Below are 14884 nucleotides of genomic sequence, written 5' to 3' on the forward strand. Positions count from 1 at the left end.
TGTCTTTTGTGTATACGTGTTTTTTTTTCGCTGGTTTTCAAGCGATCTGTGTACCAGTTGGAGCTTTCCACAGCGTTTCTCACTTCAAGCTGGCTGTGTAAGTAACAGTGCGATGAGTTCCTTTCGCGAAGTCGATAACGCACTTCGAAAATTTGCATCTGCAAATTAGAGACCCGCCGCGGTGGCTCAGTGGTTAGGGCGCTCGACTACTGATCCGGAGTACCCGGGTTCGAACCCGACCGCGGCGGCTTCGTTTTTATGGAGGAAAAACGCTAAGGCGGCCGTGTGCTGTGCGATGTCAGTGCACATTAAAGATCCCCAGGTGGTCGAAATTATTCCGGAGCCCTCCACTACGGCACCTATTCTTCCTTTCTTCTTTCACTCCTTCCTTTATCCCTTCCCTTACGGCGCGGTTCAGCTGTCCAACGATATATGAGACAGGTACTGCGCCATTTCCTTTCCCCCCAAAAAACCAATTATTATCAAATTAGAGACAACTTGTTAACCGGAATAGCTGCTGAGATATTATTAGCTTCGGAGACCTCATTTGCACGTGTAACGGTTGATCAAGGCGCATAGCTGCGATTATGAGGTGGTGGGAGCGCTTCGGGCTTAATCCCGGCTCAGACAGCCGCCTGGGGGCTCTTGAATGCGTTTCCAGAGAAACTCATGTGAAAGACGGCTATATTGAGAGCTGGTGTAAACATGCATGAGTGCTCTGTGGTTTAAAATTAGGTTGGTTTAAACTGGAAACGCCTGCGGCTAAGTCTACCGATCTGTTGGGCCGTTGGCCTTCGCTTAATCGCTGGATGAAATTCCAAGCAGTGTTAAGGAATGGTCCGAAAATAGTTCGGTTGCATCGGGTACTGCCTACACGTCTTAAACGTGCATTGCCGCTCTTATGCAGCTGTCGCGCACGCGCCATTTTTTTTGTTAGAATCTCCGGCGTTCAGATAGGCTTAATGGTATACGTGTACTTATCGCGTTGCTCAGCGGACACTGGACATAATAGTTGTATTTCTTACTTCATTACATGAACTATTTGAACTGACGTAAATATATTAATGCGAAATAAATGAGCGATTGGGATGGCTCTGATTTTATTGACTCACATATTGGTATTTACTCAAAGCAAATGATCAATTTTGATTCTCGGGTTTCATTGATTGGCATACTAATATTTTACAGCTTTAAAAGCTTTCAGCGCAACAAGCAGACCTATCTAAACTGACATTTTCTCTAAATAATTCTCGATTTTGCCTTAATTTCACTAACTGGCATGCTATTATTATTTGCTGCAAATATTTTACTCATTACCATGCACGTGGGCCTTATAGTTAACCGTGTGTGTGCGGCGAATTTTTTTCCTAACGTATATACCATGCCTTTTTAAACCCAATTGCCATATTATCTACGTTTTCTGATCCTAGTAGTCGATATGAATGATGATAGCAAGAAAGAAATACTTGCCAAATAAAATTATTTATCAATTTAGAGCAACTCAAGTGCGAGGAGAAGCATGCCAGTATGAATAGAATGCCCGGCGCTGGCGCTCATCCAGTTTTGAGCATTTCTTTAATTTTCTTACTTCTTTCGATTTACAGTTCATTACCCCTTGCACAGTTCTCCCTGCTCCTTTTCTGCAGCATGCAGTCTGTGCGGTTTTCTTTGTGAGAGTAACAGTTTGGCCAAGAAGATTTGTTGCCTTAGAGACTAAGCGTTGTTTTGTCGTGGCTCTCACACTTCTTGCGCTATTTTGTGGCGGTGCAGGAGGAACATTACGCGAACATTGGTGTCTTGTTTGTGGCCTCTCAATGACTGCTTCGAGAGGTTTGTTTCGCATATTGGTTTGGTGATATGGTGTGTAGGTCTGACTCTAGGTGTGAGGTCAGCGTATATTAGCACGTGATTGCAACTGAAACGCACCGAATGAGTAAAAACAAACTTCTTGTGACCCTTGCACAGGCTTGTTCGACTTCACAATGTACCTGTGATTCTGACCAATAAGTGCGGCCGGTAATTTCCACGGGAATTCTGAATTTTATAAAAGAGAGTGTTCTAGAGGACAACTTACTCCCTTTTCACTCTCTTCTGTTTAGAGTGCATGCGCTCCATAGCTACTGTTTTACGATTTCGGCCTTACGTGAGAAAATGCGGAAGGTCGGGAGTGTGATGCGTCAGTTTTCAAATGGGGATATGGAAAGTTTTGCAACTATCGATAGTGATACTTTAATAACTAATCTTGTTTTCTTAAGTGTTCAGGTTGTTGGCGGCAACTTGTGCTTGATGAGACTTTTGTGTAGTCTTATCTGCGCAAATATAAAAATTTCTTTATCGTAACGCAAACGACAGCTTGTTTCGATTAGGTCATATTTACTCCTTGAAAAACATGTATCTCATTTTGGTCTTCCGTTGCTGACCAACTTTTCACTCACTCACTCACTCACTCACTCACTCACTCACTCACTCACTCACTCACTCACTCACTCACTCACTCACTCACTCACTCACTCACTCACTCACTCACTCACTCACTCACTCACTCACTCACTCACTCACTCACTCACTCACTCACTCACTCACTCACTCACTCACTCACTCACTCACTCACCCAGTTTCCCGGACTAGTTTCGCTAGAGTATTCCTGCAGCAGAACTATGATATAAAGTTATAGCTCTGAAATGAGGTCTGCGAGACCTAACTAATGAAATGCGAAAGTGAGCATTGTAATGTTTCTTATAGACCTTTTCAAAAAGACGTGAGAGGGCGCCGCCATATTCGACACTGAACTATGCGAGGCAGTTGCCAACGCCTACTCATTTAACCGTAAAGTCTTCGGCTTAATCTCTTTTCGACACTCTCCCCACAGCCCAAAAGCCAGCAGCTCCGAGGATCCTGAAAATCTCTATATAAAGGATAACTGCCTTTGTTATTTATAGAATATTGGGAACTTGGACATGATGTATACGTTTCAGCGGCAACACCAGGTAGGTAGGTAAAAACTTTATTGGTGAACCAAGTAAGGGAAGGCATTAGGGGACGTTTGGTTGGCTTCGTTCTTAATCCCGGTTGGCGGCCATCAGTCCATGACTTCTGGCGACCTTCTCCGCCCATTCCACCAGCCTCTTATGTGAGGCCAAGTTAGAGGCCGAGTTCTGGCAAGTCCTCGTTCAAAGCTGTTCCGAACCTCAGGCCAAAAACTGGTCACACGCATAGCTCCGAAATTTATGAACATGAGCCATGCATCACAAGCGCAGTGGCGACTTCGATCATCGTGATACATCGACCGACTGCTTACCGAAAGAGGCTCTTCTATATCACGGTGCAGCTAGAAAAGCATTGCTCAAGGTGAACACACGTAGGAATGAAAGATGCATAGTGCTATAGAAGCCCCTTACTAAGATATTAGTAATCAATGCGCTAATCAGTTAGTTATCAACGCGCTATATTCCGGTATCTGCAGTGACTCCGCGTCGCCGTGCAGACCTATGTATGTATGCTCATTCTTATGGCACTGAGATAGATCGTTAGTGTTGAATAATACGATTAAGAAATTAAACAAGTATCAATGCATCCAAAATAGGTGTAACTGTGGCTGAGTTATTAGTATTTTGTTTATGTGGTGTTTTATTAGAGTTCAGTTGAGGTGTTGAATGCTACAGGTGAGATTAGCCTTGCTTATTCTGCAATTTCTAATTGCAATTTCTAATCTCTGTGTAGAGGCACCTGCACGGAGATTAGAAATCCGTCACCATTTGTTCGTTGCCGGCTCAACTTGCGTGAACTTGTTCTTGTTTCAGAGACAGGCGAGCATTCCTTAAGTCTAAATCGAGTCATGCAATCCGTTTCGTTTATTAGCCTTTCTTTCCTTCTCTTTTGTTTTCTCACTAGCGTCCAACGCTGCTGGCGTTTCGCTGGCGTCTGCATCTAGCGATCACCTTGTCGGTATCCGCCCTTTGATCGCTATCGTCTTGCATGGTTTCACGCTTCGATGCGCATGCCCCAGATGTAATTCGAACGAGCCGTTCTTCCATGGCAGCGGGAAGTGAAGACGCGGGGGAAGGATCTCTTAGAGCAAGCTACGAAGGCAGGGTTTTCACCTCAGAAATTCGTTAGATTTTGGGTCGCAAAACTGTTAATCAAAACAAAAATGCGATCGCATTTGTTTCAAGTCAGTTTTCTTTATTTAGAATATCTTTTATTGCAGAAACAAATGCAAGGGTAAACACAAAAAAAATCTACTGTAGAAGCATCTTGGCAAGGGTTCTTTACCCGTTTCCTGGCAACAGATAGCTTACGCTAACAGCGAACACAGCTGCAGTTAAATTATTACACAGGAAAGGACACACAGTAGGAATAGCTTTATAAAAAAAAAAACGTCATGGTCCGGAAATAGTGCCTACACATATTAAGTGATTTGAGTGTTATCTTCGTAGATGGAAGGGGGCGAAAGCAATTTTTCAGTATAATATTTCTTGCATTGGGTGGAGGGCATAGCAGCCTTTCCCTCCTTCAGATTCTTTTCTCCCATAAACCTGTCCGGCAAAATTCTGACCAAACCACCGCCGTGGCTCAGTGCTAAGTGTGCTCGGCTGCTGAGCCGAAAGACGCGGGTTCAATATCGGCCGCGTCGGTCGCATTTGGGTGGAGGCGAAATGCTAGAGGCCCGTGTACTGCGCGATATCAGCGCACGATAAAGAACCCCAGGTGGTTGACATTATCCGGAGCCCTCCACTGCGCTGTCCCTCATAACCTGGGTCGTTTTGGCACTTTAAACCCATAAAATTCGGACTAGCGCAATGCTGCATAAACCTTGCGCTTTCAAGAGGGCATACGGCTCGATGTACACTTTGCCTCCATATGTGGCACATCCGCACTGCTCTCAGATCGTTGCCAACGCATGCATTAGTGTTGAATGACGCGCACTAAAAGCGCCGTCTCTCCCTGAATGGCTGTAACAAGTACGAGGAAAGATAATTTCAACCTTCCTGGAAACGGCTGAAGAGGAGGCAAAATAGGGCGTGTCACCAGATCCGTCCCTGCAGCCTCGTGGAGATTGACACAAAGCTTAGATATTAAAAAATAAAAAAAAATATTTGAAAGAAAGAATAAACAGGTGATTCACTACAGACAGATATAGACAGTCCAAAAAATAAAAAAATAACATGACAGCATGCAGTCTTGTCTAACCCAAGAACAAACAAAAGTGTTGGAAGGAAAAAGAAAATGAAAATAGCAGCCGGCAAGTCACTAATAGAGGACGGAAACAAACAGCGATAGACTGGACGGGAAGTGGAAAGGGGCGTGCCTCGTTTCCAATGCGTGTCAGCGGGGTGTCGACGAAATACACTCGCGATCTCTGGCGATTACAAGTTCCTTGTCTGTCCGAAACACCAGAAAGGAAGAGCGAGCGGCTTGTTTCTTTGCAAGAGGACGAAGTAGGTCTGCCGCAGCGCACTGTGCAAGCATAGTGCCACAGCTTTGCAATAAGAGCGATAACACGTCGCCCGTGAAAGGCGGTGCTCATCCAATCGAGGAGTTTCTCTCTTCTTTGCACTCTCGGTTCCGCTTTCCGAAAATTTCCGGAACTTTGACCGCTGACCATCCCACACAATGAATGAATGAATGAATGAATGAATGAATGAATGAATGAATGAATGAATGAATGAATGAATGAATGAATGAAGTACTTGGGCTTGCCTCGGGAAATCCGGAAATCGGGAGCTTTCCGGTTACTTTGGTTTGGTTTATCTGGGTTTAACGTCCCAAAGCGACTCAGGCTATGAGAGACGCCGTAGTGAAGGGCTCCGGAAATTTCGACCACCTGAGGTGCTTTAACGTGCACTGACATCGCACAGCACACGGGCCTCTAGAATTTCGCCTCCATCGAAATTCGACCGCCGTGGCCGGGAACGAACCCGCTTCTTTCGGGCCTGCAGCCGAGCGCCATAACCATTCAGCCACCGCGGCGGCGTCTTTCCGGTTAGTAGTCGCAGTAATATTAGTGGTGGTGTTAGTACCATTAGTAGTGGTACTGGTATTTGTAGTAGTACTACTAGTGTCAGTAGTGCCAGTCAAAGACGTAGTCAGAAATGCTTTTCGGTATGGGCCCAAGGTGAATTTTTATATTGAACGGGGAGGCCGTAGAAGGTGCTGGGTAAAAAAAAAAAGAACTGGTGGATTTCGGGGGGGGGGGGGGGGGAGGATACCTGGGGGGATGCCCTTAGATACCTGTCTGGTGTCAGAAGTAATAGTAGTAGTAGTCTGGTTTGGTTTACGGGAGTTTAACGTCCCAAAGCGACTCAGGCTATGAGGGACGCCGTAATAGTGAAGGGCTCCGGAAATTTCGACCACCTGGGGTGCTTTAACGTGCACTGACATCGCACAGCACACGGGCCTCTAGAATTTCGCCTCCATCGAAACTCGACCGCCGCGGCCGGGGTTGATACCGCGCCTTTCGGGTCTGCAGCCGAGCGCCATAACAAATGAGCCACAGCGGCAGATTATAGTAGTACTAGAGGTGGTGATGGTGGTACTAGTAGTGGTGGTGGTGGCAGTAGTAGTAGTTCGAAATAGGGTATGTCCCCGAAGGGCATGGTGGGATCCACGGAGCATCCCCTAAGCCTGCACTGTTTCTTACAGCCACCTGAAAAGGTGGTTCTATGAGTGTTTATGTCTGCCTATGTGGTTGTCTCAGTGCCGTGTATGTGTTATACGTTAGCCCCTCTCAAGGGTGATGCCCGGTTCATCAATGGAGGGCAGATCAGAATGGTAGTAGTAGTAGTAGTGGTGGTGGTGGTGGTGACAGTAGTAGTAGTAGTGGTGGTGCCAGTAGTAGTAGTAGTAGTAGTAGTAGTAGTAGTAGTAGTAGTAGTAGTAGTAGTAGTAGTAGTAGTAGTAATATGCACTTGTACAGGTGGCGGTTGCAAGAAACCAGGGGAAAGTGGCTATGACGACTCCCTCGCCGACGAACTCCGAGCGCACATCATCAGAACGCAACCTGAAAAGGTGATGGCATCGCGGTGACCACCCGTACACGCCGCACCCTCGTAAAAACCACCAACTCTCTCAGCGGAAGCTGCAAGAGCGTGGCAAAAGCGGAACTCTTCCTCTGACGCGCGCAACGCACGCACGTAGACGCCACAGCGCCAGGGAGCACCAAGCCCTTCTCACGGAGGGCGAGGAAATGGCGCTGCGAGGGTTGGGAGCGAGGGAGGGAACGGATTCGCGACTGCACACCTGAGGCGCAACTACGCCAGCCGGCGGCAGCATCGCTCGCAACGGAGCGAACGGGAGAGGGCGAGCCACGCTCCTTCCCCCTTTTCTGCGAGACACGTGCGCGGCCCAGAGCGCTTCGTTATAAGCGCGCCGACGCCGCTCCGGTCAGCCTAGAAACGAAAAGGCTGCACGAAGCGGAGCGCACCGGCTTTCGAAGCTCGCGCCGCCTCCCTCTCATCTTCAATCCTTTCTTCGTGCTCCACCTGCTCCGAGGTTGAAGAGGAACCTCCCGACACACCTGGACTGGACTTCTGTACCTCTCCGATGCGCTCTGCCTGGCGAATTTCAACGTGACTGTGACAGTGTGGGATATTTCGCTGTTTCGAGTTGTTCGTTGAAAGTGTCGAAAATATCTGCGAAACTTTGGAGTGAGTGCGCTGTCATCGACCCGTCGGCGTAAAGAACTGGGGGTTTGTTTAGATTAGGCAGTGCTCAAGAAACACGGAGAAGCCATGACGGAGGCCGGGGTAGGCAAAGCGTTCGAAAGCATCAACTTGGAAGTGTGGGACATTGTTGTTATTGTCGCGTACTTCGTCGGAGTGATCGGCGTCGGCATCTGGGTAAGTGTACACGTCGTTACTTTTTGATGTCCTAAAACAACAAAACAAAAGTAACACACTGCAAATACGCGAACGAGAAGGCATTAATGGGCGAGCCATCTTAACGACTATTCGTCATGACACCGACTGGTACTAACTTTAATTTACCCCCATTACAAAACCGATAATGGAAAATATATTGTACGTCTGTGATAAAGGCGGGGTTAAAAAATAAGCGCCAGACAACTGTAGGACCCTTCGACGTTTTATTCTTGTTTTCTCTAATGTGCCAAGAATCTCGCCGATTTGAAGTTTACGTTTTCAAATTCGGAGAGCTGTCTACAAACATTATCGTTCGTTGAACGCTTCAGCTAACAATCGAGAAAACATCGACAGCATCCCTACTTCTTTATTTTTTTTTTACAAGTGATCTTTTAACGTTGTTTTATTAGAAAGTGCTCGGAGTTGGCGATCCTACGACATAAGCATGAATGGAATGCTCAAGTACGTTGAAGTTAACTGCATTGAATTATCTTTTATTCTCGGTTTTATTCTCGGTTTTTACACGTTCTCGGTGATAACAAAAAAGTGTTCAAAAACAGAAAAGCTTTACTTTTCACGACTTTTGACATTTTCCAACAACACGCGTGTGCGGGCTGGGAAAGCGCGAGTCGCATGCACATCAAACACCATGATGTACAGATGAGTGAAAATATAAGCTCAGGTCACTAAATCGCAAACAGTTAACAACGTATCGGAAGGCATAATGTTATCAATTTTTTCTTTGCGCTACGGTATTTGATTTTCAATCCATTGTCAGTGGCGACTTCTAATAATCGCTTTTCGCAGTGATATTGATTCAGTAAAATCGCATATCTGCTGAGCAAGTTTCCGAAGAGCATAGGCTGTTCTAACGTAATTCCTGGACTCCTACAATGCGTTACTAAGCAAGTGCAAATAAGTTATGAATTATCACGTGAATTTTCGCATATGGATCTATAACTTTAATAATTTAATTTATCTTCGGAAATCTGTGTTTGCATGCGTTGACACTGAGAATCAGCTTTATGCGCCAACAGCAGTCAGTCCGTTGTTGGGAGTAGAGCGCGGATGAGTGTATAAAAAGCCGATCATCGCCGTACGAACGCGACATTTGTGTCCTCTTTACGTCCTGCAAGTGCATCTGCAGCGAGAGTCCATGTCACGCACACGTGCCTTCAACCGAGATGAAAACGATTAACGTTGTGGCTGTTTCGCATGGGTCTCCTCAATCCACGCCACCTGCGAGACAAGCTTGCCGCAGGCGCGGCGCAATAATGATCGGCGCAGCCACGCTATACACAGAGCAGTGCAATCTTTACAGCCTCCGGAGTGGCCGCGTTGAGTGAGCCAGGTCACCCACGTGAGACGCGTCTGACCACCGATAAGGCTTGGACGGGAACCAAGTCCTAAAGGGAGAAAAAATATCAAGCAAACTGAGGTTAAGGAGCGAGTTGTTTGAAGTGGCCTTCGGAATGTCTGCTCCATTCATAAGCTTCAAACCAGCCCGCATACAGTGTGCAGATCTTGTTAATTAACACTGCATCGAATGCACGGAATGCGGGCAGCGCTATGCGAATGGCCGAAAGGAGATGGTGAATGGATTGTAACATGCCAGAGGAACACTGCGGGCTGTGAGAGGCGCGGGGTTCGGACTAATTTAGATCTCGGCACACACAGGCGCTTTTGCATTTTTGCTCTGTTGATATGGTGTCGTCGCTGCCGTATTTTATTGCAACTAGCAGATAACGTTTCCTGTCTGGCACTGGCGACTAAGGTCAAGGTCACATACCATTGCATCCCTACTGGATTACAGCCTCTCTGTCATGAGATAGCCAACAAGATAACGTCAGACTTATCCTGGTTCCTCAAGGTGCAGCCGCCCGCCGACCCCTGTCGAGTTGCTGACTGGTGCCCTTTGCCGTGGGGTAAACCCTGGCCATTCTTGAGACGTGCCAAGATGACAGGTTTCGGCGAAATCGCGGGGAAAAATATGCGACTGGGGAATGTATCTCGAAGAAGAACCTTGGCCGCTGAAAAGAGCCTTGTTGTATACGCGTGTGGTTTTCAGTGCCCAGCTACAACGTTGTTTGCTTCCTCAAGCACTCGCGTTCTGAGTCCCGTACTCGTGGCAAGAGTTTCTGCTATCCTCTGTCACGATAGTGGTAGTCGAAATATGCCTTTTACGATTAACATTTAATTGATTAACTTCTGCGTTTCAAATCCTCACATGAGAAGGAATGAATTCGTGCAGCGCGAAAAATAAGCGGGTGGGTCTTCATCTTCCGGTGACACTGACACGGTCAGTTATTCTTGCCATGTCCGTGTGCCCTTTAAATGTTTTTGTGGCGAGCTACAAATGTGTGTTAACACACTTTCTGGCTGGTCTCTTCCCAGAGGGCGAGAAAAGGATAACGGATTTTGTATAGGAATGTCAAGCTCGCTCTGGAGAGTTCAAAGGGCGTTTTGTTTGGGGGCTGGAAACCGTTATCTGGTGAAGCTTGTTACTAAGTAAGCGCAGATGCTTGTTCAGTGCTTCCGTGCCAACCAATTCTATTGTGAGATATATCCCCCCCTTTTCCGTGAACGTGCACACAGTGTGAACTTTATGAACGGCTGTTCATGATAGTGCATTTTTTTTCTACTGCAAATTGGTAAGTTCACTGAAAAAAAAACAACAAAAAAGCCCGAGTACAAGACAATTCTTGCGTTGAATTTCTTTTTAAAGAAAGGGCGAGGATATCTTTGAAGTTAACATGTTGTAGGGATTGCCTATACGTAACAGCGACTGTTTTCACTTGCAAGAGGAGCCTACGCTCGAGCTTGGCACGTGGTGATGAAAAATAACTCTTCTTATCGGTCTCACTGTACTATTTCTTTTTTTTTTGGTTACGCGCAGCACCGACTAGTCTTGGGCAGAAATGCCAGTGTCAGCGCCCTACTACGCTGCAGAGCAATGCCAACGCAGCAACACTAGATTTTCTTCTCGAGTTACGTAAGCGTGGCTATAGAGGAGCGGTCAGGACTTGCCTTGCTTTATGTAATGAGACCCTGAACGAGCTTACTTCCGCGCTGGAAGCCACGCATTTCATTGTGACGCGATCGAAAACTAGTTTTCCTTCGCCATAAAACGCAAGAAAGGACAAAAAAGCGAATCCAGTTTTCACTTTAACCCGTTAGGTAACGAGTCCTCGTGATGAAATTTGCATTCGTTGCGTTGACCTCTTTTATGTTTGCTGATTTTTTCATTGTCACGAGCAACCTCTTGAAAAGGAGCGTGACGGCAAGATATCGTTGGAAGCTATCGAGATGTGAAGTTACCGCACAGTTTTCAAAATTTCTCCCCTTTTAAGTGGCAGAGCGATGGCTCATTCGTGTTCGCCATGTCGGCTTTAGTTTCAAATATATTTACTACCGTGAAATCATTTACAAACATTCCTGCTTCGCAAGTCGAGTAATTCGAAGCGCGCATCAGTCTCTTGCGGACGGCCACCTTCAGACAGAAACGTAAGTGGTTTTTGTCGTAGTTCTGCGGAACTCACACAGACAAAATAAGGCGTTACAAGGAATATGTTTCGGGGCGTTGTTGGCAGACTGGATGGTCCAGTCTAATTATAGGTTGAAGTGGTTTCGATCATCTTCTGTATTAGACGTTTTGGGGTAGTAACAGAAAGGAAGAATATGATAATTTAAATGCTGGCTCTCGTGAAATGTTGCCAAGTACAACCTCGGCTCTAACTTGCCGTTTGGGGCAACGAAACGCTATCAATTCACCCAGCTGCGTTGATTCTGGAAAACTGCTTTGCTGGAAAGGTGCATAAGAAACAGTTCTAGCACTGCAGCGCATATAACTCATGTTATCGCTCGCTGGCCGGCATCAGAGTGTCATCACTACCCATCCCATATGCACGTGTCCCCATGGCGCCGATATCTTAAGCAAGTGGCTGCGATAACGCGGATTCCAAGCGTGTTCGGCTTTTAAACTGGCTTCTTTGGCAACGCGCAAAAACGTGCATATACTTCTCAATGCGGATTACGCCAACTCTGGCGTGGGAAAGCGAATGAGTCGTGGATTGCTTCGGCCAAATCGGGTGTCTCAAAATGTTATGTGGAATTAGGGCAATGGGCTAATTTTCGTTTGCTTTTTTTTCGCTTGTCAATCAAGTGCTTCTTAAAAAACGTATTTTTTTTGTTGCGGCAGTGTGCCTGCTGGCTTAAAGTAAACACGTAAATTGGTTGTAGTATCTGTAAAGTAGCAAAGTAAAACCCGTAATTGCAATGATTAAAAGGGTGTTTCGCAAACAGGGTTTTGTAAGTAGCTATTAGCTTCTTTTCTTTATAACCGCAGCACTGTAATAACTATGCTTGCAGGGCCAACATATGAACATTTTGGCACTTATTCCTAAATGTAACAAGGCGACACTTCGAATTTCTCTTCTTTAGAAAGATCTTGCACTTGGAAAACTGTAGAAAGGTAGTAAAAATCCAGAATGGCTTTTATGACGGGCGCTCGACTACTGATCCGGAGTTCCCGGGTTCGAACCCAACCGCGGCGGCTGCGTTTTTATGGAGGAAAAACTCTAAGGCGCCTGTGTGCTGTGCGATGTCAGTGCAAGTTAAAGATCCCCAGGTGGTCGAAATTATTCCGGAGCCCTCCACTACGGCACCTCTTCTTCCGTTCTTCTTTCCCTCCCTCCTTTATCCCTTCCCTTACGGCGCGGTTCAGGTGTCCAACGATATATGAGACAGATACTGCGCCATTTCCATTCCACCAAAAACCAATTAAAAAAAAATTTATGACGGACGCCTGCATCAGGTCTCCATGAAATGCTCCTCGATGCGAGTCTAGCGTGGTCAGAGAGCGTCAAGGGATTCCGTTTCTCGTTTATAGAACCGACATATACCATATAGCTTTTTTCCCCGCTGCTGAGGTGTATTGGCACCGGAAAGACTGCGCGTCCTTTATTAGGCAAATGTGAAGGCGAGTATTTTTTATGCCTGTCAGGAGGTACGTTGTTTCTTTCTCTACACGTGGACAGAACGTGATATTACAAGCTGTTATTATTCGTATTTTCTTTTTTAGTTTCTAGTAATGTTACGCAAACCTATTCGGACTGACTGTGCAAACAACCAAGGGCATAAGGTTCGCGGGACGTTTTGCCCACTGCAAACAAAACAAAAACAATAGCAAAGAAAAAAAGCAAAAGCAAAGAAAAAAAGGCAAAGAAAACAAAAACCAATAAATCGTGCCAAAAATGCAATGTTTTGTCGCTTCGTCTAAGCGACAGATTTTTTTTAGTTCAGTAGAATTTACTGTATTTCTGTGGTTCCATCACGAAACATTACTACAGAAAATTCTGTTACTACATGTTCACGACCAAAATTACTACAAAATATCAGTTGCTACCACTGAAATTTTTATTTCGTTTTTTCGACTGGGTATTGGAAAAACGTGGAACATAACGCGAAAAACTTTTCTTCCTCGTTTTGTTTTCTTCAAACTTGCTACGCGTTAAAATTGTAAAGTGACGTTTCGCTTGGAACTTTTCCAGACTACGCGCGAAGTTTTCCCTTAGCTTGCACTATACTATTGACGCACACGCATATTTCTCCGCACTTTTCGTTGCCAGTGGATAACGCTCACGTGACTTTTTTTTCACGTTGATGCTTACGTTGCCATTATTCTCTTTCTATTTGTATTTTTTATTTACACTGGCGATATTTTTTATATTCTTATAGCAGCTTGCTTAGAATTCCATGCATGACAGCTTCGCAAGCGTGAATCTTATTTTGACTGCGCTTTGCACAACGCTGCAGGCAGTCTTGTTTGCGGGGCTGCTTCTGCGCAGTTTGCGGATCGTGTCGAAACTATGCCGAACCTGACTTCGTAGTTCGGGTTCCGTCACGTCTTGGGCTGAATAAGCCTAGCGAAAACGACAGCTACGCACCTCTCCGCTTCCCTCGCATCTCCCCTCTCCACACATTAATGCACCCAATAGTCGGACATCATTCCTTGTACCTCACAGAAAGCAAATGTACTTGGAAAGTCCTTAAGTTGCTGTTGCCTAGCAACAGGGCATAACTATGCTGCCATGCCTTCGTGCCAGCATCCACGGCACATTTAAAAGTGGGATTGATTCCTGCTACAGTCCCAGCCCTTTTCGAGAGTTGGCATGGCTAGCTATACGTACAGTCTTGGACAAAAGTCTTAAGGCCAAAAGGTTTTCGCCTCAGCCGCAAAACAGAGCCATTACGGCGCAATTAAAGACCGAATGAACTTGAAATGATAGCGGAAGGTTTCTTCTTGCGGTAGGGGAGCTTTCTGCTTGGCTTGTGTTTCGAATGATCCGCTACACGGAGCATTCTAGGAGCATTCATTTCGCTGCAGCTGAAGACTGTGGCCTTAAGACTTTTAACCAAGACTGTACCTCCTTATCGTCGTTTGACCGCTTTGCAGTAAACCAGTGCATATGGTGGCTGACCGTCACTACCCTGATGCTTTACCCAGTCCGCTCATCTGCATGTTTCACCCTCTCTGCATCTTTGTGCCAAGAACTCCCGAGGCTTAAAGGTGCATATTTCCTCAGTGAACACTCACAAGTGACTAAAGAAATCACCGTGCTTACAAGGTCAAATGTACCCGAGTAGCCTCAGTTAACGTGAAGGTCATAGCATCTCCTTGAAGGTTTTCTTGATGCGCGACGCGAAAAAATGACAACTGAAATGTTTATGAAGAATTTATTCCGTGGCCTTCCTTGGACGCAGAACAGTGTTTGACGGTGCACGGAGTGTACTTTTGCCAAACGCCCGTCGAAAGTATCCTTGCTGCGAGGTGCATTGTTCACCATGGGAATTTTTGATCCGCATTTTTTTATCATCGTGTGTACTGTACGCTCAACTCGTGAGAATTCTTCTATTTCCCTTCCGGGAATGGTAGGAGTGACATGGAACCACGCTCTGCAGCGCCACCTATGCCCACGGATCGCGATAGGAGTGCACGCTTCTGCCTAACCACCTGTTTGTCGCTG

General features: G+C 46.0%; 1 protein-coding gene across 1 annotated transcript in view; it reads left to right on the forward strand.

Annotated features, from left to right (window-relative positions):
• The first annotated feature begins 7258 nt into the window (after positions 1-7258).
• LOC144121114 (sodium/mannose cotransporter SLC5A10-like) overlaps positions 7259-14884 on the forward strand; it is a 43942-nt gene continuing 36316 nt past the window's right edge. The window contains exon 1 of the mRNA XM_077654066.1: positions 7259-7838. Within this exon, the coding sequence (XP_077510192.1) occupies positions 7731-7838 (108 nt within the window). The 5' untranslated portion in view covers positions 7259-7730. The remainder of the gene's footprint in view (positions 7839-14884) is intronic.

The sequence above is a fragment of the Amblyomma americanum genome, chromosome 2 (assembly GCF_052857255.1).
Source record: "Amblyomma americanum isolate KBUSLIRL-KWMA chromosome 2, ASM5285725v1, whole genome shotgun sequence".
Lineage (NCBI taxonomy): Eukaryota > Metazoa > Arthropoda > Arachnida > Ixodida > Ixodidae > Amblyomma > Amblyomma americanum.